Source organism: Podarcis filfolensis (assembly GCF_964270895.1).
Source record: "Podarcis filfolensis genome assembly, chromosome: 16".
NCBI classification, from domain to species: Eukaryota; Metazoa; Chordata; class Lepidosauria; order Squamata; family Lacertidae; genus Podarcis; species Podarcis filfolensis.
Genome location: NC_139620.1, coordinates 14,160,878 through 14,185,157, shown reverse-complemented (window position 1 = coordinate 14,185,157; position 24,280 = coordinate 14,160,878). Strand labels below are relative to the sequence as shown.

The following is a 24,280-nucleotide window of genomic DNA, read 5'->3' as shown; positions in this document are numbered from 1 at the left end:
ACTTATCCAAGTTACAGATAAGATTCTCAAGGTTGCAAAAGTTTTGCATGGGTCACATATTTCAAAACGTAATAAAAAGAAAGCATTGAAACTACCTGTGGCATGTTTCTTGAGTATTACTGTAGGGAAGGTGACGATAGTTAAGAGTTTAATCTTAATTGGAGTTAAATAATATAAGCTAAAACACAAAATACGATATAAAGAAGCTTACAAATGTTACATAGGTCACCACAGAATTCTCTAACTCCTCGAAAGATTCCATCAGTGGTGTCTCCGAAAATTTTTACACATCACTTGGGAAGGCAGGCGAACTAATATCAGTGTACTGGAAGAAGCAAAGATTCCCAGTGCTGAAGCAATGATTCTTCAACATCAACTTCGTTGGACTGGTCATGTTGTGTGGATGGCTGATTATCATCTTCCAAAGCAACTACTCTATTCCGAACTTAAAAATGGAAACGCTGGTGGTCAACAAAAGAGGTTTAAAGACTGTCTCAAGGCAAATCTGAAAAAATGTAGTATAAACACTGACAACTGGGAAACACTGGCCTGTGAGTGCTCTAACTGGAGAACAGCCTTTACCAAAGGTGTCATGGGTTTTGAAGACACTCAAACTCAGGATGCAAGGGAGAAACGTGCTAAGAGGAAGGCATGCTTGGCAAATCCACACCGTGATCAACTCCCGCCCGGAAACCAATGTCCCCATTGTGGAAGGATGTGTGGTTCCAGAATTGGCCTCCACAGTCATTTATGGACTCATTGTTAAAACAGTGTTTATGGAAGACAATCTTACTCAGCTACAAGTGATCGCCAAAGAAGAAGAAGAAAGAAAACAGAAAAAGACCTTCCTCCAGATAGCAATAATGTGGTAATATTGGGGAAGCATCACAGAATGGTATGTGGATGGCTCAGAATACCCCTAATGCGCTTTTATTGCATCAGCAACATGCTGCAGAAAACACCCTCAAAAACAACACTAATCTGGAGGGAAGCTTAGAAGTGATTAGTTCTGTGGACTCTCTTAAGTCATGGTGAGTCTACTGGAGTCCAGTCAACCCCTCTTCACAGGGAACTGTAGCTCTGTGAGGGGAAATAGGGATCTCCTACAACTTTCAACACCCTTAAAAATACTGGAATTCTTTGGGGAAAGCCATGGCATCGTAGTGCTTTTAATCTATGGTATGAATGTGGCCCTAGAAGGAGCAATGGTAGTTCGTTCCGTTTCTAGGTGTGAGATAGGTGTGGGTTGGGACTGCTTTCTAAAATGATAAGTGGGTCCCTTAGAATGAGGAAATGCACTCTGCACGTGTTCAGAGGCACCCTCATCTTTATTGTTATTGCACTGAGTCCTCCCAGCAACTGAAAATGGGAGAGTCCTATTCCCTTTACCCCCCTGGGGTATAAAAGGAAAAAGTAAAGATCAAATTATAAGACGCTAGCGCTCTCTCTCTCTCTTTTAAAAGTGCCTTCAAAAATGCCCAGAATCTTCCCACACCTTCACAGTTTCTCCATTCATAAAGCATTCCCCGGGATTAGCTCAGAACAAGCAGTCAGCAAAGTATCATGAAGACTTCTTTTCCCAGAATCAAGCATCAGGGGAAATGGAAGGTTGGAGGCCTTTGTGGATCAGCAAGCCTCTTTGAACAGGGCCTTGTCTGGGCTCTGGAGCAAAATCTTCTCCTGGGCTATTTCTTCCACTGTCTTCTTTCTGGACCTTTCGGGGGGAAAGAAAGAAAGATCAGCAATGGGGCTCAGTATCTGGGACACCCAATCATGTTTAGAGCACAGAAATAAATTTGGAAGGTTCCCCTCTATGTTCAGATACAGTATACGTAAACATTGCTATAAGACAGGTCTGGAGAACCCCCAGATATTGGTGGCCTCTGGGTCCTCCAGACCTCCTGTTCATTCAGAATTAATCTTGATTTGCTTGAGCAGTCACTTGATTTGCTTCCAGGCAGTCACTGTTATCGGTGTTGTTACGGAAATTACCAGGGGTGGGACATCTTTAAAGTTCTTAAATGTTACAAATATTATGCATAAATGTATGCTTTCGACTTGACAGCTCAGGGAAGCTTTAACAATCATATAAAATCAACTCCTTTGACAGTTTCCTCCATTTCGGCACTATTTCGCCTTTGGAAAAACGACTCCTTTGCCTGCCGTAATCCCTCAAGCGTGAGGACACGATACATATACCCCACCTAGGGAAGTGCCCAGGGGTAACAGTTGCTGAGCAGATAGTTTCCAAAAGCCTATCACCGGACTTGCCCCAGGTTATGGATGTACAAAGAGAGCTCTATTGTCCTTTAATGATGGGTACTTGAGAGGTGCCTGGACATGTTTTGCCTACGCTAACCTTGTACCAAGGACTTGTCTGGACAAGTTTGCCAAGGTTAAACTAGTGTAACCCCTGTCTACCCCTCCCCTTTTGTGACATGTCAGTGATGTAGCAATGATGTATCAATGATGCTGTTCAAACTGTATTCTGGGATATGGTGGGAAACATTTAAAAGACATTGTCACCCCATCCTCGGGGTTCAAAATTCCTCTTTGAACCTGTTGCGCAATAAACTTTGCTCTACAGCTGTTTGCTCCGGTTGGTGGCTGGACTCCTTCCTTTATTCTGCAGGGACCCGCGGGCTCTGCCCAACGAGCTGGGTGACTAAGCAGCCTTGCACCTAGATTTTTCCATAACAGTGTGAAATTCAGTCACATAATCTGCAAATTCAGGTTGTACAATTATAGTCAATTTGGAGTTCTTCTGAAGGAAGCCCTGCTGCCCCTTAGATCAGACTTTTTGCAAGAAGGGAAATGACAGGGCCATAAAGCAGAAAGTGTGGGATGAGAATTTCACTTTCTCTCCATTTATCATTTTTCTAATCTTACTTTCAGCCCTCCACATTTCCACACCAGTGGGTGGGTGGTTTTTGTTGCCCTCGTGACAATTCATCAGCATCTCAGTGCAAATTTCTCCTAATATTCTCACTTTTGTATGCAATTATACACCTTTCTGCAAAGCAATTTTTTAATGCATTAGTGCATTTTGCACTGATATATGCATTCTTATGCACACTTTACCCTAACATGGGGGTTGGACTAGATGACCCTTGGGATCCCTTCCAATTCTAAAATTCTATGATGCTATTTGCATTTTTGCTCACATTGCTTGGCTGGAGACCTGCATAGCAAGAGCCAAAAAAGTGTGAATTCTAAAGGACGGCTGTGCTTCAATTCTTATGGTCTTCTGGAATGTGTAAATTAGTGGCAAAAAGACATATCTAGATTTGTCTGGCAGGGCAAAAAGCCCAGAATAAAGTTTAAGATATTAACTGATGCAAAAGAAAGAGGGGGGTTTGCCCTGCCGGACTTAAAGCTGTACTATGAATCAGCGGCGTTTTGCTGGCTGAAAAGTTGGCTGCTTCTTGAAAACACAGACATTTTGGATTTGGAAGGGTTTAACAACAGATTTGGCTGGCATGCATACATATGGTATGACAAGGTAAAAATCCATCAAGGTTTTAAGAACCATATTGTTAGGAAAGCATTGTATAAGGTTTGGACTCGATACAAAGATTTGCTGGAAAACAAAACCCCCAGGTGGTTGTCACCAATGGAAGCTAAGGAAGTGAAAAAACTTAATATGGAATCCAAATGGCCAAAGTATTGGGAAATTATAGAACATGAGGAGGGGAAAGTGAGATTACAGAGTTATGAGAAGTTGAAGTCTAAAGTAAGAGACTGGCTACATTACCACCAGATAAATGAAGTTTTTAAACAGGACAGGAAAATTGGCTTCCAGGTGGAGAGGTCAAAATTAGAAACAGAGCTTTTGGAACCCAATACTAAGAATTTGTCAAGAATGTATAACTTGCTGTTGAAATGGAATACACAGGATGAGATGGTTAAATCAGCTATGATTAAATGGGCACAAGACATTGGCCATGACATTATGCTTGCTGACTGGGAACAGTTATGGACTACCGGTATAAAGTTTACGGCATGTAATGCCTTAAGAGAGAACATCATGAAAATGATCTATAGGTGGTACATGACCCCAGTCAAGCTTGCAAAAATTTATCACATGCCCGATAATAAATGTTGGAAATGTAAGGAAACTGAAGGTACTTTCTACCACCTTTGGTGGACGTGCCCAAGGATCAAGGTTTTCTGGGAAATGATTTATAATGAAATGAAAAAGGTGCTTAAATGCACGTTCGTGAAGAAACCAGAAGCCTTCCTCCTGGGTATGGTAGGCCAATTGGTGTCAAGGAAAGACAGGACGTTTTTTATGTACGCTACAACAGCAGCAAGAGTATTATTAGCAAAGTATTGGAAGACACAAGAACTACCCACACTGGAAGAATGGCAGACTAAGGTAATAGACTATATGGGACTGGCTGAGATGACCGGCAGAATCCGCGACCAAGGGAAAGAGACGGTGGAAGAAGATTGGAAGAAGTTTAAAATCTATCTTAAGAACTGTTGTAAAATTAATGAATGCTAAAATGTTTTGGGTAATGCAAAACAGAATTGCAGCGACTAGCAATTGGATATGAGAAATAAGATCTAAAGAAAGTCTTATATGGAAATTAGGGGATGCCGAAAAGATTGATAACAGGGATGCAGAAAGGGGAGGTATGGGGAAGTCGCCGAAAGAAGGTCAAGGAAAAAATGTTAAGAAAGTATACGTGTTTATATGTTTGTTTGTTTATGTATTGTCTTGTATTGTCTTTTATTATGTGTTTAAAATCTAATAAAAATTTTATAAAAAAAAAAAAAAAAGGAATGTGTAAATTAGGTAAGTTCACCTTTAAATGTGAACCAAATCTGAGTCCTCCCTAACTTCAAACCCTCTGCTCCTATGATTTCAAGCCCAAGCATGAAAACTGAGCTCTGGAGTTCAGCTCCACCTTCTCTCCTCCCAGAAGGGCCAGTGTTTTGAAATCAAAAGTTGATGATTCAACACTTCCCCCCAAACCACAAAATGTCGTGCTTTTTCTTCCCTCTGTTCCACAGGCTCCACAAAAATCAATTTTGCAAGGAATGCAGCAGGACTGATGGGCATTTGATTAACATGCATTTAATCTGGCGCCCTTCATTGTGAAAATTCCAAGGATGGGATACACAAATAATTTGTTCTGAATTATCCTATTCAAAAGTATACAAGCTGTTAGCAGCAGCTAAGGGTTCCTTATGTGGAAAAGTGGAGGTAATCTACTATACAGTCTGTCTAAGACTGGAATGATGAACAGTGGGAATTGGCCACAAAAATGCTAAGTTAACGCGCTGTTTGAGAAGTAGATAGATGGATAAATGTTATTTCTTATTATAACAGGAAGAGATAGTTGCCTGATACAGGCTATGGACTGACAGTGCTTTGACACATTCAGATGACTTGTGGAACCATTATGGTAAAGTTATAAAAGAACATGAAACAATGTGATCCATCAGGATGCATGAGGTAGAACACTTCGTTGTATTGAGGCGTATATGATATAAAATGCTCTTGTCCTGTTCTGTTGAGCTGTTTGAGGTTTATGGATTACTTCGAAACCACTGAGTGGGGTCATCCAGAGTTTTGGAATATGTTATCAGCAATCCTAGAGCTGAAGGGATCCTGAGGGTGATTTAATCCAACCCTCTGCAATGCAGGAATGTGTAAGTGGTTCATACGGGGATCAAACCCACAACCTTGGCGTTATCAGCACCATGCTCTAACCAACTGAGGCAACTGGTATGCTTAATGGCACACAGCTCTACTTCTCTTTTACATCTGCAGGTGAGGCACTGGATGTGCTGGACTGATGTATTGCCTTATAATGGATGAGAGCCAACAAACTGAAGCTCAATCCAGATAAGACTGAGGGACTATTAGCGGACAGTTCTCTAGACTGGATGGATGGGATGCGGCCTGCTCTTGATGGGGCTACACCCCCTCCAAAGGAGCAGGTGAGCAGCTTGGGGGTTCTCCTGAATCCATTGCTGTTGCTTGAGGCTCAAGTGGCGTGGAGGCATTCCACCATCTTGGGCTGGTGGCCCAGCTGTGCCCATATCTGGACAGGGACAGATTAATTTCTGTTGTCTATGCTATGATATGGGACGTGGGTGGCACTGTGGGTTAAGCCACAGAGCCTAGGGCTTGCTGATCAGAAAGTCACCGGTTCGAATCCCCGCTACAGGGTGAGCTCCCGTTGCTTGGTCCCTGCTCCTGCCAACCTAGCAGGTCGAAAGCACATCAAAGTGCAAGTAGATAAATAGTTACCACTCCGACGGGAAGGCAAACGGCATTTCCGTGCGCTGCTCTGGTTTGCCAGAAGCTGCTTCGTCATGCTGGCCACATGACCCGGAAGCTGTACGCCGGCTCCCTCCGCCAATAAAGCGAGATGAGCGCCGCAACCCCAGAGTCGGCCACGACTGGACGTAATGGTCAGGGGGTCCCTTTACCTTTACTCTCTGATAACCTCTAGGTTACAGTACTACAATATGTTATACGTGGAGCTGCCTCTGAAGATCATGTAGAAAATTCAGCTGGGGCAGAATTCAGTGGCTAGGTTGCTCACCGGGGCAAGACAGTTTGAACATATTACACTGATCCTGGCCCAACTGCACTGGCTGCCAATTGGTTTCCAGACTCAATTCAGAGTGCTAGTTTTGACCTTTAAAGCCTTAAACACTTCAAGGACCATGTTTCTCCTATTAACCAACCTGGACCCTGCAATCACCATCCGAGGCCTTTCTTCATGTGCCCCCTTCACAAGAAATTGGGAGGGTGGCAACACGTGAACGGGATTTTCTGTGGTGGCTCCCCATTTATGGAATACTCTCCCCAGGGAAGATATTGCATATCTTTAGGCACCAGGCCAAAATGTTTCTTTATAACCAGGCATTTGGCTGATTAAAGAATACACAGCCTTTTAAAAGTGTGTGGGAGGGGAGGTTATTGCTCTTGGGGGTTTTTTGTATATATTTTGTATTTTTATGTTGTAAACCACCCACAACATTCAGACAAAGGGCAGTATATAAATGTAATTAAATACTTTGCAACAAATAATATCTGTGTGAATATTAGTACAATGAAATAAATAAAAGTGTATTTGCCACAAATAACAGAGTCACTTACCTGTTCTCTACTTCTTCAATGGTATCTGGAAGGGGGACATTAAGGGTTTCGGGCAGAAAGCAAGCGATGATGCCAGAAAGGATGGGAGCTGCTCCGTACATGATTGGCGGCAGGGCGGCAGAGTAGTCCTCCGTCATCTTGGCCAATGGGGCGATGATGCCTCCCACCCGGGCCATGGTGCTGCCAAAACCGAGCCCCGTCTGCCTAGGATGGGGGGGGCAGGGTAGGAAAAGCAGGCAAGAGATACGGCTGGGTCAAGGGATCTCTGGCAAACCTCAAGAAAAGGGCACCTGCCATGCAATCGCCGCCAATGGCTGTACAGCAGCTGTGGCACACCTCTAAGCCATCTAGAGTCTGCCATCCTGCGGCTACCACCTATCCATGCCCCATGGACAGGCCAGCTCTGCTGAGGGGGCATGTTCCTTCTAGGAAGAGCAAACCCAGCCTCTTGTGCATTCAGGCTTTTTGTCAGTTTGCATTTCTTAGTGCAGAAAGCATTGAGCTGATGTGTAGAGATCTTTCCTATTCTACTTAATTCAAGAGGGTTCTGGAAGCTTCTCTGTGTGAAAGAAAAAAGCAGGAGGATCCTGATGTTTGGGTTATTCCTTCTGAGAAGCTGAGTACAGCCGGCTTAAACTGGTTTTGTTATCTCTTCAGTCAAGGTCATGCTGACTATAATAGGAGGATCCTGGGTTTCATTCTCTCTCTCTCTCTCTCTCTCTCTCTTCCTTTCTTATTATAAGTTATTGTAAATTTAAGTTAAGTCTGCTGCAACTGGATTTCTTATGGACAGGGCCAATCCTGAATGTATTGGATTTGTGACCATTATGCTCGTTTGCCTTCAGTAGCAGTAAAGCTCTGCTAGATGAAATGCCTCTGGTCTATTTTTTTTTAATCCTGCAATATGTTTAAGTTTTTACTCTGTTAACTATACATTGCAGTCTGCTCTGGATCAATATTGAGTAGAATTTCAATGACAGGTATTTATTGAGATCGTTCAAGGGCACCCTAGGAGGTAGCGAGGGGCTCACCTTAGTGCCCACAGGTCCCAGGTTGGAGACCCCTGCTTTAAAGCCACCTCCATTTCCACAGGAGCCCCAGAAGCGGGTAAACAAGGGGAAAATGGTGTTGAAAAGCAGCTCCTCACCTGACAGGCGTGGGGTAGAGTTCCGTCGTGAAAAGGAAGGTGCAGTTGAAGGCCGCTGCCAAGCACCCCTTGCCAATGACGGCCAGCGTTGTCCGGATTGTCTGCAAATCTTTGGGGGAAAGGTGGTGTGGGTCAGAGAGTGTGTGGCATGAACAAAGTGCGCAGCTGAGGAACTCCCTCCCCCTCCCTGCTTTCTATAGGGTTGATGTGCAGATTTGTCAAGAATAATTAACAGACTAACACATTGGTTTCTCATTTTTTTCCAGTCTTAAACTCGGCTCTCCACATTTCTGCAGCAATTTGCGATTTTAATGTTTATCCTCACAGAAATTCTCCTACATTTTAGTGCTGATTTCTCCTAATGAATTGGCCCGCCCACCCGTGTCCTCCACCCATGCAACTAAGAAGCATTATCAGAGCTCAAGGACACATTTCCAGCCAAATCACTCAAGGAAGATGTGGCTGGGGAGGAACTGTAGCCCAGAAAGAGTTCCAGAGGGCCAGATAGGGAGGTCTTGAGGGCCGCATTCAGCCCCTTGGTCTGAGGTTCCTTATACCTGCTCGAAAAGATTGTGCTTCGGGTCTATAAACTTGCTGTGACTGTAATATTGATCCAGAGGCACCGCCACTCAATGGCTGCAGTGCTGATAATAAATCGGAATCACAGAATTGTAGAGTTGGAAGGGACCCCGTGCTTTGTGAGAGTGACAACAACATTTGGCTTTGTGCATATCTCGGAAATGAAGGAGATCAGAGGCGCAGCATATCTGTGGGAGATGGTACTCTTTGGGCTTTCAGCCTGTGCCAAAATGTCTCCAGCTGGACACCTTGCAGTGTATCTAAAGGTGAAAGGTGAGGCCTGGCGGAAAGTGAGCCAACACTCACCTGTGGGCACAAAGATGTTGATGATGATGATGATGCCAGCCAGGATGAGGAAGGATGCGAGGCTGATCCTCCTCCCAATGTAGCTCATGGTAATGGTCACAATCACCTTGGCTGGGAAGTCAACGGCCCCGAAGATGACCTGGATGAGGTAGATGCTGACACCAAAATTCTGGAGGTCCATGGCCAGCCCGTAGTAGGAGAAGCTGACTGAGAACCTGACGTGAAGACAGAGACAAGGCAAGACTCAAGAAGGTGTGAGAAGAGGCTCCTCCTGCTCTCAACTGTCACCTGACAGCAGCCATTTCCTCAGGCTGCAGCGAAGCAGGGCTACTTCATCAATTCTTGAGTGACCAACTCCATTGAGTTCCTCTCCCTGGACTGTTTCATTCCAGTGGGTCATTACGTTATGCAACTTTAGGAACTGGAGCCCGAACTTACTTGCCTTCCCTTTCCCTCCTCGTCACTTTTTTGCTTTTGTCATGTTTCTTAGACTGTAAGTGTTAAGTTGTGGGTGAACATATCAGACAACACAGCGATTCTTCAAACAGCTCTTGTTTATTCACAGGCCAGAACAGAACTGAACTGAAGGGTTCAGTCAGCCTGCTTATATATAGAGCTCCAGTACAATGTAACTGTAACAATTTTCTAAAACTATCCAATCACTGAACGTCACTTTCGATCCCTTATTTGCATAACTATCTACAGTATCCCCCTGCTGGCCCAGGGTGAGAACTTCAATACATAACAGTAAGCCTACAGGCAGCAAAGGCCTTATTTTTACAGAGCGTACGTAAGCTACTCTTGGGACCTCCTTGGCTGAATAAATAAATAAATGAATTGATACTTTATGGGATGCTTTCGGAAAAGTCTTCCTAACAGAAAACATTAACTATTTTAACGAGTCTTTGACAAATCAATCTCTACACTGTAGCTTCCCATTTATGGTGCCTGCCCTGTGGAACACCCTGCCATCAGATGTCAAACAAATAATTACATCTGATGTAATCTGAAAGCAGCCCTGTATCAGGAAGTTTTTAACGTTTTATGTCTCATGGTGTTTTTATATTCTGCTGGAAGCCACCCAAAGTGGCCAGGGCAACCCAGTTGGATGGGTGGGGTTTAAGTAATAAATTAATAATACTAATACTAATAAATTAAATGAAAGGGGAGCATTTATTCCAGAAAATCTTGGTTTTCTGTCTCTTAAATAATCAAACAAATTCTGTAACCTTTGACATTTCCATGAACCTTCACGTTTTCCTTCCACGGAGGAGAAAGGGGTCTGTGCTCCTTTTCCCCAACCAGTGGGGACTACCGGTAGCTTCAGTGAACCAGTGAACCAACTAGCTTCAGTGACTATATTCCAAAGCAGCTCCTTGTTTTGCACATCTTAGACCTTCAGCTGGCCTTTCAAGACCTGAGCTGCTAGTTCAAAGGAGAAATCTTTATAAGGCTTGTCCTGAGCAATTTTAATGCACATAAAGATTGCTCAGTCAGAGCTATTACACAGCTCAGATCTAAGGTACAGCAAGTGGATTTTGCTGGAGATGTAATAGTTCAGAGCTTTATGAGCAAGAGTTGAACCAAACAATATAGTTTTCTGTTATGATGTCCAGCCCTGAGACCTGTGGTATACATAGGGAAGTATATAAAGGCCAGTATACAAATTTTAATAATGATAATAATAATAATAATAATAATAATAATAATAATAATAATAATAGCAGCTTTCCACACAACTTTCTGGGGTCCATGTACCAGTGATGCACAGGGTCATAGGCAAGGGTGGGCAGAGAAATGAAGGAAAATATTGCCTTTGTTTAGTAGACTAGTTTCTGCATGTTATGTACTAAGCTTGGATCCTAGAATAGGCAAGTAGGATCCTAGAATGCAACAACTGATTGGCTTGCAGCAGCAGCCCAATCAAACCCCAGGAGGAAGCTAATCAGCCTATTAGGCTGGTAGGATCATAGAATGCAGCAACTGATTGGCCCTGAGTAGCGGTCCAATCAGGCTCCAGGAGAGAAGCAGAATCAGCCAATCAGATGGGACTCGTTGTGTAAAGAATGTATATAAAAGCCTGAGGGTTGGGGGGGTGGGATTCATCACTGTTTTACAAGCTGCAATGAAGAGCATGAAATCACTGCAGGACTCTGAGTATACATGCTCAATCATACTGCTGCATCCTCCATCCAGGCAAGCAAGAAGCAAGGGCATGTTTCCAAGCCAGGCCAAAACACTCTGAGAGGGTGCAAAACCGGGCTGGTAAGAGGTGTGGTTCAGGAGGGAGACTCTTAAGGGCCAGATAGAAAGATTTGTAGGGTCACATCTGACCCTGGGGCTTGATGTCCCCCATCCCTATTTTACAGCAATAAGTATTGCTGTCTATGCTTTGATAATGGGCCACATTGTCAGGCAGTGCCTAAACCTCCGTTTCCTCCAGTTCCCAAAGTTGGAATGGAACTCTCTCCTTCCTGAGTCTGCTCAGATGAAACAAGTTCTCTCACCACACTATGGAGAGGCAGCAGAAAATGCGCCGGATGGCTGGTGTGCGCACCAGGTCAGAGATGGTGTAAGAGGCCTTGGCTGTGGACAGTTCTTTCTCCATGTTGGAAAGCAGAACCTGTGGGGAGAGGAGAGGCAGGAGGTGGCTGTGTAAAAACAGGTGGCTGAGCTCCAGTGATGTCCTTAAGCATGGGCGTAGCCAGGATTTATTTTAGAGGGGGGGTAGGCATTATGTTGGGAAAGCAGAACAGACATAACTGGTGATGTAATTGGTCAGTTAGTTAAGTATTTTTATTTATTTGCTTGATTTAGGGAGGAGAGCAGCTGCCCCTCTGTCCCCCAGCTACGCCCATGTCCTTAAACAGCCTTTCCGAGCCTGAGACCTTGAGACATCATTGGACTACAACTCCAATGAGCCTCTGCCAGTCAGGGATGATGGGAGTTGTAGTCCAACAACATGAGGAGGGCACAAGGCTGGGGAAGGCTGACAGCATCAGCTGCTGCTCTTCCTCCTAAAAAGCACAATCAATACACAGCACAGAACTAGATTTTGGTGAGAATGGATCGTGTGATTTACCCTAGGGAAATTTAGGTAAACATTAGCAGACAGGAAGTTCTAGGGCCTGATTTACACAGGCAGCTTCCCTTCAGTGAAAGCGGGAATTTCCAGATAGTCTGTTTATTGAGCATTTATCCTAATTCTCCCCACCCACAAAGTTCGACTATTGAGAATTTACACTGATTTGCCTGCAGGGAACTTGGTTGCTATTGTGTCAAGCAAATGTGATCCCACACCTTCCATTCTGCATTTCCTCGCTGTATTCCTCATATCTCAAATAAAGTCCAAATTTGTGAGGGAAGTGAGTGTGTTGGTAAAGAGCTTCCTTGACATTACTGTGTTATGGCTGTCTGGAGGGACACATGTGCAGAATAACACAACAAAAGCTGGGCAACTCTCCCCCCCCCCATACACACCTGGAAGATTTGTGATATAAAAAGTTACAGGATTTCAGCAGCAACTTGCAAGTCAGTATGACTTGCCCCAAAAATTTTGCAGGAGCAAATACAAGTTGAACCGCACATAATTGCCACAATTCTATCAACAGGACCAAATCATCATGAATGCACAATAAAAAGGGTGTCTAGAGGAGCCCATAATCTAACTTCTGTGTAAGCTTTGTGCAAGCAAATCAGTGTAAATGCTGCATATCAAGTTCACCAGCAGGCACCCTGATTCTAGCAGGCTTTGCTCTCCAGAAGTTCCCAAGACTTCTGTTTTCTACAAAGAGTCAGCTGGATTTACAGCCACCCGGATATGGAGAGCCACCTCCCTCCACCGGCTTCATACCTCTGTGGTGATGCTGGCTCCAGCTTCCTCCTTGCCATTGACCCGGGCAACCCTCTGGAGGACCTTGACAGCTGTGCTTGCCTTCCCCGAAAGAAGCAGCCAGCGAGCTGACTCTGCAAACCACCTGTGCCAAAGAAGCCAAGACTCGTCATCTCGGCCAACAGTAAAATCCATCCACAAACCTTCAGGTGGTAAAACAGAACTGAATCCTTTTGTTGTTGTTTTCTCGAGGGAGAATTCGATTAAAGAAAATGAAGAAAAGAATCCTAACTTGAATTTGCTTGCAAACATTTGAATTGATCCTGTTTTCTCATTCTAATCCAGTTCTCTGTCTGTGGTCATTTTTTGTCTTTTTTAAAAATGTTTTTATTCATTTTTCATGGTACAGAAAACACCTTTTGCGGAAACAATTGTTACAAAAGTAAACAACAAACGACTTGTCCCGATAAAATTACAGACTTTTGTCATGCTGTGTAATAAAATTTCGTTTGATCGCTCTAAAAGATCACGCCACATTTTCTCCATGAGCGTAGGGTGTATTCCTGCCACAGTCCGAACAATTTATGCATTCGGTAAACATTTGCCATATGTTATAAAAGGAATAGGGATCCTGCTTGCCCTTTGCTGCTCTGACTTGACATGTCGATTGCTCAGCCAGTTCTATTGACCATACACTGGTGTACCACAAATCGATATTAAGCCCAGTGCCAGTTTTTCAACATCTGGCTATCTCCATATGGGCGGCTGTCAATAGAAAGACCAAGAGGTCATCATTGGGGTAATCTTGAGCAGGTGAGAGCGTAAGGCCAAGGGCAGGATACATTTCAATTGTTTTGTTATATAAGGTAAAGGTAAAGGGACCCCTGACCATTAGGTCCAGTCATGACCGACTCTGGGGTTGCGGCGCTCATCTCGCTTTACTGGCCGAGGGAGCCGGCGTACAGCTTCCAGGTCACGTGGCCAGCATGACTAAGCCGCTTCTGGCGAACCAGAGCAGCGCACGGAAATGTCATTTACCTTCCCGCCGGAGCGGTACCTATTTATCTACTTGCACTTTGACGTGCTTTCGAACTGCTAGGTTGGCACGAGCAGGGACTGAGCAATGGGAGCTCACCCCATCAGCTCACCGCCGACCTTCTGATTGGCAAGTCCTAGGCTCTGTGATTTCACCCACAGCGCCACCTGCGTCCCGGTTTTGTTATATATATCAAGCTTATTTATTTGAAAAACAGCATTCCAGCATCTCTTCATATCACAACACAGCACCCCAAGGAGGATGAGGGGTCCCACCTGAGCAGCACAACATACCAAGAGTAGAGGAGAAAGACAAAGAAGGGCACCGATAAAGTCAGCTGCAGCCATTGCCAGTCCGGGATGCCGTAGGCCAAGCCAGCCAGCAGGATCTGGCCCAGCGTGTACACGAAGCCAGTGACCGCAATGGTGATGGTGCGGTACTTGGTGGGAATCCACTCCACAACTGGAAGGGAAAGGAAAACACTTTCAGGTTTTCGCCTTGCCACTCACACCCGACAGATCATCCGCCTGGGCCTTCCAGTATGAAATTTAGACCCTGCATCGGGAGTTGCCGACCTTTCTCGGGCAAGTGGTAGATTTGGAATTCTGAGAAAGTGTCGTGGGTGCCTTTGACAAAATAGCTGCCATGAGGCCAGGCATGGAGAAGAAACCAAGTCAGTGCAAACTGAGAAACAGCAGGAAGAGAAAACAGTCTCTGCAAACTGCAGGTTTTTAAAAGGATATTCATTGAGATATTTCATGGGCAAGATAGGAGGTACTGGTGGGCACATTGGTGCCCATGGTCACCAGGCTGGCAACCCCTGTAATACTTGCCAACCATTTTGTACTGAACTTTTCCCACTACTGCATCAGAAGATTGGCTCATCTAGCACAACATTGCCATAAGGACATAGGAAGAGAGGAGAGTCTATGAGCTTCTGAGGTAGTCTGTTCCAGTGTTGAACAGCTCTTGCCATCAGGAAGTTCTCCCTAATGTTTAATTTCAAACACAGTCGCTAACTGCATTATGATAGTCACAGGTTGGTTTTCAGTTCCTTCCATAATGATCCCTAGCATGGGATTTGCCTTTATCACAGTGGCCACACACTGGGTCAACAACTTCATTGAGCTATCCACTAGGACCTCTAAGGTTCCAGTCCTGGTCAGTCACTGCCAGTTCAGACCCCAGAAGAATGTATGTGAAATTAATAATTTTTTTACCTTGACATGCATCACTTTACACTTGTATACACTGAATTGCATTTGCCATTTTATTGCCCATTCACTCAACTTGGGGAGGTTCTTTTGGAACTCTTCACAATCTCTCTTTCTTTTAATGACCCTGAATAATATCGTCTCACCAGCAAGCCAGACCACCTCACTGTTCCCCCCTAACTATAGATCATTTATGGACAAGCAAAAAAAGCACAGGTTCCAATAATGAGCCTTGGGAGACCCCACTTTCTGCATCTCTCCATCCATTTGGAGAACTTTCCATTTATTCCTGATCCACAAAAGGGCCTCTCCTTTTATTCCATGCTGCTATGCTTTCTCAGGAGTTTTTGGTGCGGTACCTTGTCAAAAGCTTTTTGAAAGTCTAAGAACACTGTGTCAACTGGATCACATCTATCTATATGCTTGTTGACACACTCAAAGAGTGCCAGTGAGACAGGACTTGTCCTTGCAGAAGCCATGCTGACTCTGCTTCAGCAAGGCTTGTTCCTCTGTATGTTTGGCTATTTTATCTTTAACCAAAATTTCCACCAGTTATCCTAGGACCATCATTAAATGAACTGGCCCGTCATTTCCAGGTTCCCTCCTGAATCCCTTTATAAAAATTGATGTTGCCTTAGCTACTTCTCAAATCCTCTGGTGGATCTGAGGCACCAGTTACATATTTCTGTTAAAAAAATCAGCAATCTCACATTTGAGTTCTTTGAGAACTGTTGGGTGGATGCCATCCAAACCTAGCAATTTGTCAGTTTTCATTTTGTGTATTAGGGCTAGAGCTTCAGCTATTGTCACCGCTATCTGCCTCAGTTCCACCAACTCCCTAGTCCAAGGTAGCCAACAAAATACCATCTAGGCCAGGCTTCCTCAAACTCGGCCCTCCAGATATTTTGAGACTACAATTCCCATCATCCCTAACCACTGGTCCTGCTAGCTAGGGATCATGGGAGTTGTAGGCCATAAACATCTGGAGGGCTGAGTTTGAGGAAGCCTGATTTAGGCCAAATGAAGAGTGTCCTGTGGCCAAACTCCTCTGTTTACTGTGGTACCTCAGGTTAAGTACTTAATTCGTTCCGGAGGTCCGTAATTAACCTGAAACTGTTCTTAACCTGAAGCACCACTTAGCTAATGGGGCCTCCTGCTGCCACCGCGCCGCCAGAGCACGATTTCTGTTCTCATCCTGAAGCAAAGTTCTTAAACTGAAGCACTATTTCTGGGTTAGCGGAGTCTGTAACCTGAAGCGTATGTAACCTGAGGTACCACTGTACTTTGAGAAGTGTCCACACAACTGGCTGGCCTTGGTCTAGGCTGCTTTGCTACTAATTATTGACAGACATATCCTCCATTAATGCATCGAATACAGAATGTTCAGATAAATCCCTACATTGCGCAAAAGTTCCCAGCCAGCACCACTAGCTCCTCTCTTACCCAAACAGGCGATGCTGAGGCCAAATCCAGAGAGCGCCATGCCACTCAGGAACCGGAAGATGCAGTAGGCGATAAAGTTGGGCGAAAAGGCCACACAGGTCCCCATCACTGCCATTTGCATAAACGACCAAATGAGGAGAGGCTTGCGGCCATACCTGCAGGCACAGAGAAGCGAAAACAGCTGGAATACCAAGGCATTGGTGATGTTGGGGTGGGTGTGGCCACAGGTGGAAGTGGGTGAAGCAAAGAACGTTACCTTTGTACAGTAGGCTGATTTCTACACACAGTTGCAGACACCCCTCTCCATTCTTCCTCCAGGACAACTGAATTGAATTGACCCCCCATCTCTGCCTCCTATTCACGGGGGTGAGTTTTTAATGAGGTTGCCCAATGGCTTCCTTGGATCATGCCAGTTTGTAGACTGTTTCGAGTGGTACTTGCTGTGCTGGTTCCAAACTGTTAACGTTGTATGGGGGAGAAGATGGCTGCTGTACATTTTATGCCATCTCACCGTGGCAAGAAGGTTTGAGCATATTACACAAACCCTGACCCAATTGCACTGGCTACCCATTAATTTCTGGGCCCAATTCAAAGTTCTGGTTTTGACCTATAAATTTGTAAATGACTCAGGACCATAGTACCTCAAAGACTGCCTCTCCCCATATAAACCAACCTGGACTTTGTGGTCATCACCTGAGGCCCTTCGTCTTGTGCCTCCTCCGCAAGAGGTCCTGAGGGTAGCAACATGAGAACAGGCCTTTTTTGTGGTGGCTCCCCATTTGTGGAATGCTCTCCCCATGGAGGCTTGCCTGGCACCTTCAGTATATATCTTTAGGCACCGGGTGAAAACATTCCTCTTCTCCCAGGCCTTTGGCATTTAAGTATCTTTGGCCTTTTAGAAATGGGCAAGATGTTTTTAATGTATTTTTTTTCTCTCCCCCCCCCCCCCCGGTTTTAATGTATCCATGTGGGGTTTTGTGGGCGGGGGCTGGCTGGCTGGTTGGTTGTAAGTCACTTTGGGTTGCCTTGGGGAAGATAAAGCCACTACCAGATTTACTAAATAAATAAAATGATATTTTTTAAAAAACCAAACCTGTAAATTGCTTGAGGGCAGGGACTGCCTTATTACCAGTCATTTAAGCAGCTCCAGGAGCCTTTTCTCAGTTAAAGAGCGGGGTAAAAATTGCTCCTCATAAGATATGCTGATTAATTGACTAAGATTCCTTGGGACAGTCCTATAGCTAAGTAATAACGTGGAAGATATCATTTGGATTCCCCAGAACTCCATCTTGTCTCTGGCTGCCTCTCCCAACAGTGCCAACCCACAAGCAGGCCGTATCACCCAACTTGTTAGTATTTGTATTGTATTGTATTTGCCTTATATTGTATTATATTTCACAAAGAATAAGTGGTGTCGGGGAAATGAGGTGGAAGTTGGCAGTTGGTTGGTTACTCTTTGACTGAGACTGGGGGAATGTGGTGACTTCAAACTGATGCCTGGGTGTTGTGATCTGGGACCCAGGTGAATGTTGTGGCCCAGGAACCCACAGCACACACAAACCTATGCTTATATCCTCTGTCTCTTTTCCCTCGTTTAACTGTCCGCTAGCTAATTAAAACCTTGAAGCTAAAACCAGATGTGGGTGTGTTAGTTAGTTGGGAAACGTTTATATATCTGTTTTCCACACTTAATGCAACGAGTGTTCATTTTAAGAATTGAAAAATCCATTTTCTTGTGTCCCTGCACCCCCAGTTAGTGAGCAGAAGATGCATTTCTGCTATGCAAAGCAGCGCCCTTTCACTCATTACCTGGCAGGAAGTTGTCGACCTTCCAAAGCAGAAACTTCCATGCCAAGAGGACAATAAATTCTCCTGACCCGGACAAGTCTTCATGTAGCAGGTAGCATAAAAGCAACATTTTGTATGAGACAGAAGGGTAGTGAGTTGATAAACTCTGTTCAGAACTATCGGTTGCCCTGGTGCAGCTAGTAGATAGGAGCATGCTTTTTGTAAACCAATTAGAAGTGAACATATGTTTTGAAAGAAAAAGGACTAAACCTTCTCTTGGGCTCAAGGGTAGTTCAACCGTTGCCAAGATTTACTTATCTCCAACTGTTGCCAAGATTTCTTTACCTTCAAGTCTTGTTTAAGGTGTCTGTTTTATCACAAAAAGCGAATTCGGCTTACCTATCGGAGAACCCCCCAAGGACCACTGCTCCAACTAGCACGCCAGCCATGTAGATCGATTGGGCCATATCCCGAAGCTTCCGTCGCTCACAGACCAGATCCCACTGTTGTAGGAGAAGGAGACTGGGTCAGGGGACAGAAGCTTGAGGGGAGCATCCTGGGCCACAGAGCCGTGAGTTTGGGAGGGGCTAAGCTTGCAATTGCACCCAGGATTGCTGCAGTTGCACCCTCGACAGGCAATGGGACCCTTTCCTTCTTCTTTTTCTCTTTTTTTAATTAAAGATTTTCTCGATTTACGAAAGTGTTTGCAATGTCTCTCGTATTTTTCCCCCCATGTAACATTTTTACAAATCAGTTTCGTTTGTTGAGACATTAGGAGGAAAAGGTAGAAAGAGGTGGAGGGGGGAAGATGGGTGGGGGTGGGATCGGGTGGCGATGTTTCTATTTTACTTACTATATGTAGGGTTTGGTGTCAGTGTTGCTTGTGCAGGTTCTTTGCTGTTCGCTTGTGTTCTTTTGGTGGTGAGAGAGGTTGGAGTTGGCCTAGAGTGTGGTTATTCATTTGTGGTTGGCTGTGGCAGTCTTTGTTTTTGTGTGTGAGTGGGGTGGGTGGGTGTTTTGGATCAGGTTAGCCATATTGATTTGTATGCTGTTGGTGGATTTTTGTCATTGTCTTGTTGGGCTGTGTATGTGATAAAGGGACCCTTTGCTTCTGTCCACACCCAGTGCTCAGCTCTCAAACCTGAGAAGCTAGCCTTTTGCAAGTGTGTTTCTGAGCATATGCAGAGGGCCATTCCCTAGTTACCAAATAACAGCAGTGATTTCTGTACAGAACAAACTTTGGTGTGCAAAGCTACCCAGATACAAGGCTGAATGAATGCTGAGTCTGGCTGGATTGCTTGCACATCTATCTGTTTTTATAAGAAGGCCTGGCAGAGCACAGAATCACCTCCAGCACCCACCTTCCCACCCCGTGGCTTGTTATAACATGACAAGGGTGAAGGGGGAGCTGAAGGACTAGAATGCAGGACAAAAAAATTTGCTGTCTCCTGAAAAACCAGCTGCTCCCTTGGCTCAAGATCACTGCCAGCAGCAGTGCCTGCTGGCTTTGAATTATTCTCTTCCCAGCAGGGCTGTCAATTACCACCCTGTTTATCCACCGGACGCAAACACCCCATGCAGATCTTGTTGCTGAACCCCTTGTTTGCTGGAAAGTCCCAAAGGCTCACTTTCTCTCTCTCTCCCACCTTCTTCCTCTTCCTTCCAGGGCAGAAGTGGGGTATCAGTGGCCCTCCAGATGTTGCTAAGCTCCCATCGTCTCTGATCATTGGCCATGCCGGCTGGGGCTTATGGGATTTGTAGTCCAATTGGAGGGATACAGGTGCCCCACCACCACACCTGGAGAGCTCTGCAACAATTGTTATTCTACGCTCTGGGCTGAAGGAAGCTGAAGCCCACAAAACCCTGTAAGGCGCACGCACACAGGTTTCTCATCCACTTACAGAAATGCAGGGAGATGGCCAATTGCTGATTATTATTATTCAAGGGGCAATGTACCACTGAGTACTGCCTGCCCTGCTTGAGGGCTTTCCAAACGATCGAGAACACGGGTTGATGGACTAGATTTCATCAGATCCAGCAGTGGAGGCTCTCGGCTATCGCCTGCTCCGTAGTGGTGCAGTGGTGAGAGATATGGGCTGGGGCTTGGGAGACCAGGGTTTGAATCCTCGCTCAGACATGAATGGCTTTGGGTCAGGTGCGTGGCTTTTAGCCCAGCCTTCCTCACAGGGCTGATGTGCAGATAAAAATGGGGAGGGGGGAGAACCAGGACCACCACCTTGAGCTCCTTGGAAGATGGGATATAAATGGAGTAATGCATAAAGTAACATTTGGTTTTCTGGACAGATTATATTGGGCTTGGCTCCAGATTTAAATCCCACCATTCTCATTTCTGATGCACAAATCTATCTACCTATCTATTCCCACCTCACCCCATCTTTCTTCCCCATCTCAGTTTCCTATTTGTAAAATGAGAACAACTTTTTTCTTAATTACATTTACATCCCATCATTCCTCCAAGGAGCTCAAGGCACCCCATTTTAACCTTGCAACAACCTTGTGAGGTAGGTCAGGCTGACAGACAGCGACTGGCCCAAGGCCACCCGGTGAACATTGCCGCTGACTGAGAGAAGGGTCGGAGCATGTGCAGACTGCCCCAAATTCAATCGCCAACATAGCTGGAAAAGACCACTCCTCCAGCCCCAACCCCACACTGGCTCCTGTTTAGCCCTAAAACAAGATGAGACGGGACCACCCGAAAAGTTTACTTCAAGAGGAGAGGAGGGGAATAGCAAAGTTATGACCTTGGGAGGAGTTGGACAATGGTTAAAGCAAAGCTACACAGCGACAAGTGAGGAAACAGCGAGGCTTTCAAAAGGCATTTAAAAATAATGTGATGTACTTTATGGACAGTCTCAAACCTAGAAGGCTTCTCCAAAGGAGCTCAGCAATTAACACAGAGGTGGGCCTCCAGACTACTCCTCTAGACTACAACACCCATCATTCCTGACCATTGGCCATTCTGAAGAACCAGGAAGACCTTACCCTTTTCTTTTAAATAAAAGGGGGGGAGAAGTGCTGCAGCTCAGTGGTAAAGCATCTGCTTTGCATGCAAAAGGTCCTGGGTTCAAATAACGTCTCTGCGGAAAGCTTGGGAAGTTCCCTGCCTGAAACCCTGGAGAGCCACAGCCAATCAGTGTGGCCCAACTGTGCATAAGACACCTACATTGCTATGCTGTTATTATTGCTTTCCAAACTCCAACTAAGGATGTAAGGAGGCAGACATTTCCGTCCCATTCCATGTTCCTCGCAATCAGCAGCGTTTCTGTCCTGCTGCAGCTCGGCTTCTGCTGAAACCAGTGCTATTTGTCTCACTATCTGCTGTGGCCGAAACCAACATAATTAATTGCGTAAATGGCTATATAACGAACTTCCATGCATTTCAGCGGAAGGGGGATGTCAGAAACAATGCAGAAAACAATGTAATTATTTATGTAACATTTGTGGACTGAATAAACCCAACAGTAGCAATTTGCTTGCATGATTTCCCTTCCTGACCTTGACCACACATGTGAAGGGTGGTGATTTCTGCTCCCATTCCCATTTCTGGTGCAGTTATCTGAAACCCTCAGATGCAGCACTGGAAACCACTCCAGAACTGCTCAGACTAAATCCCTGCATCAGTGTTTCTCAAACTTAGGTCTGCAGCTGTTGTTGGACTACAGCTCCCATCATTCCTGACCACTGGTTCTGCTAGCTAAGGGTGATGGAACCCAAGTTTGAGCAACATTGCCCTCCATCAATATGCATTCATTTGGCATATAATATGCTCCCTTACGTCCCTGCTCCCTTTCAGACTTTTCCATTCCTCCAAGCTAGCCTTTCCCCTCTTCCCCTCTCACCTTGCTGACAATGGTGGAAGTGTATGTGGTCGTATCATACACCCATCCATCAGCACACAGCTCGGTTTCCGCCTCAGTCTGGTTTGCCTTGGTGGAATTGGAGTCAAGGAGATGCCACTGGGGATGGACAAAACGCCAACACTTTTCTGGCTCCTCTTTGCTGTTCATGGGAATACCAACTCTGAGCAGGTCGCTGGCTTCCAGAGGCCAAGTGGTGTTGGGGTACCCACTGCTGTTGGTGGAGATGTGGATCTGGCAGTGATGTCCTGGGATGGCAGCGGTGAAGTTCTGGAGAAGGTTGTGGCCTGCCATCAGCACAATGGGGATGGACAGAAGCATGGTGTGGATCAACTGGAAGCGGCCCATGCCTCCGACTTGGTCCAGGAACTCTGCAAAAGTCATGGCGTTCCGAGAGATTCCTTGCTTTGGGGAGTTGCAGGCGGCTTGTGTAGATCGATGGAGCGATGGACAGGCAGATAGACCTTGCGAGCCCAAAAAACAAATTCTCTCGGCGTTAAGGCAAGATTCAAAACCCTGTCGTGGGAAAATTAAGGCAGTTCAGCTTAGCAAATCCGCCGCTGCTGGAAAGATTTGGTTTAATATGAGCCTGGTTGTGACCGCAGGACCTTTGGAGGCGATGGCTCTCTCGCTTGTGGAAGAGACAAACAAAATCGTCTCGCTAAAGGGAGTGTCTTAATTTACCTAACAAACAGCTTTCAACAGGACGGCGGGATCGTTTTGGATCAAAAATGGCTCAAATTATCTCTCCAGGAAGCTGTGGGTCTTCTGCCAGTCTGGGAATGGAGCCACACACTTGCTAGAAGTCTGTGCGTCTTCTCTCTCACACTCACCATGCACTACTCAGGCTTCTTTTGGTGTTTATTCTTCAATCCTGCAAGAGGAATCCACTCTTTGGTGAAGGAGGAAAACTTCAGAAGCAGCCACAGGTCAAATAATGTTCTCTTCTCACTTTTGCCATGGAATCTTACTGGCTCTCCCCTTTACCAGGTCTTTGAGTGGATTATTTATGTAAAACAGTAAGCAGCTCACTCCGTTAAAGTTTTACTCTTGTTTTAAGGGATTAACTAAAAGTTTTAGAAAGCGAGTGGAGAGCCAGAGAGATGTGGAAGAAAGTGCAGCAACAGCCGGCAGAGATTTGTAACTGTTCTCATTTAGGGTTAGGAATGTGTCAATCATGTGCCACGACCACCCCTCATTCTCCACTCCGCCCCCCAAAAAGCTTGCTGGTCACTGGTCACCCAAACAGTGTAGATTGAAGATTTGCCTAACCAGGGTGTTCTTTAGCGGAACAGTTGATGCTCTGCAGTGCTGTGGATCTGGTGGTTGTGCGGCACCAAAGTTCAAAGTTGTAAGTGCCGTCCCATTGCTTATGTGGTATGATGGTGCATAGAGGGGGTCTGGGTGCATGCAAGTTTCTGGAGGAGAAGTGAGTCAGCAGAAAAGAAAGAGCAAGAGAGGGCTCAGGTATGCATAACTTCCCCATATGCTCATAGATATGCATGGATTTAAATGAAGGGTGAGGAACCTCAGGCCAGGGGGAGGGTGTAGCCCCCCTCCCCAGGCCTCTTGATATGGCCCATCCAAGTGTCCCTATTTTCCAGGGACAGTCCCAGATTTACAGATGCTGTCCCAGTTTCTGATTTGATCCCAGAATGTCCCCCTTTTCCTTAGGACGTCCCTATTTTCATCGGAGAAATATTGGAGGGCATGGAGTTGCGCGAACCCTGAGATAAGTAACTATGCAACCTTTAGAAGACACCTGAAGGCAGCCCTGCATAGGGAAGTTTTTAAACATTTACAGTGGTACCTCTGGATGCGAATGGGATCCGTTCCGGAGCCCCGTTCGCATCCTGAAGCGAACGCAACCCGCTTCTGTGCATGCGTGGGTCGCGATTCGCCGCTTCTGCACATGTGCATGACGTCATTTTAAG

At 45.4% G+C, this 24,280-nt stretch overlaps 1 protein-coding gene across 1 annotated transcript; it reads right to left on the bottom strand.

Moving 5' to 3' along the window:
• Positions 1 to 1,309: 1,309 nt before the first annotated feature.
• On the bottom strand, positions 1,310 to 22,954 carry LOC310752091 (solute carrier family 22 member 6-A-like). Its single transcript, XM_083591828.1, has 10 exons — positions 22,329 to 22,954; positions 18,868 to 18,971; positions 16,681 to 16,835; positions 14,317 to 14,485; positions 13,009 to 13,132; positions 11,663 to 11,778; positions 9,156 to 9,370; positions 8,271 to 8,379; positions 7,124 to 7,327; positions 1,310 to 1,714 (listed from the first exon to the last, which is right to left on the bottom strand). The coding sequence occupies exons 1-10, from the start codon at positions 22,728 to 22,730 to the stop codon at positions 1,627 to 1,629; spliced, it is 1,686 nt and encodes a 561-aa protein (XP_083447954.1). The 5' UTR covers positions 22,731 to 22,954; the 3' UTR covers positions 1,310 to 1,626.
• Positions 22,955 to 24,280: the final 1,326 nt, after the last annotated feature.

Bases quoted from the DNA above. Each gene is read 5' to 3' on its own strand.
- LOC310752091 (XM_083591828.1), bottom strand. From the start codon at position 22,730: ATGACTTTTGCAGAGTTCCTGGACCAAGTCGGAGGCATGGGCCGCTTC. The intron at 8,380-9,155 runs GTGAGTGTTGGC...TTTCCCCCAAAG, and splicing joins CAACATCTTTGTGCCCACAG to ATTTGCAGACAATCCGGACA. The intron at 7,328-8,270 runs GTGAGGAGCTGC...CCCCCATCCTAG, and splicing joins CTCTACCCCACGCCTGTCAG to GCAGACGGGGCTCGGTTTTG.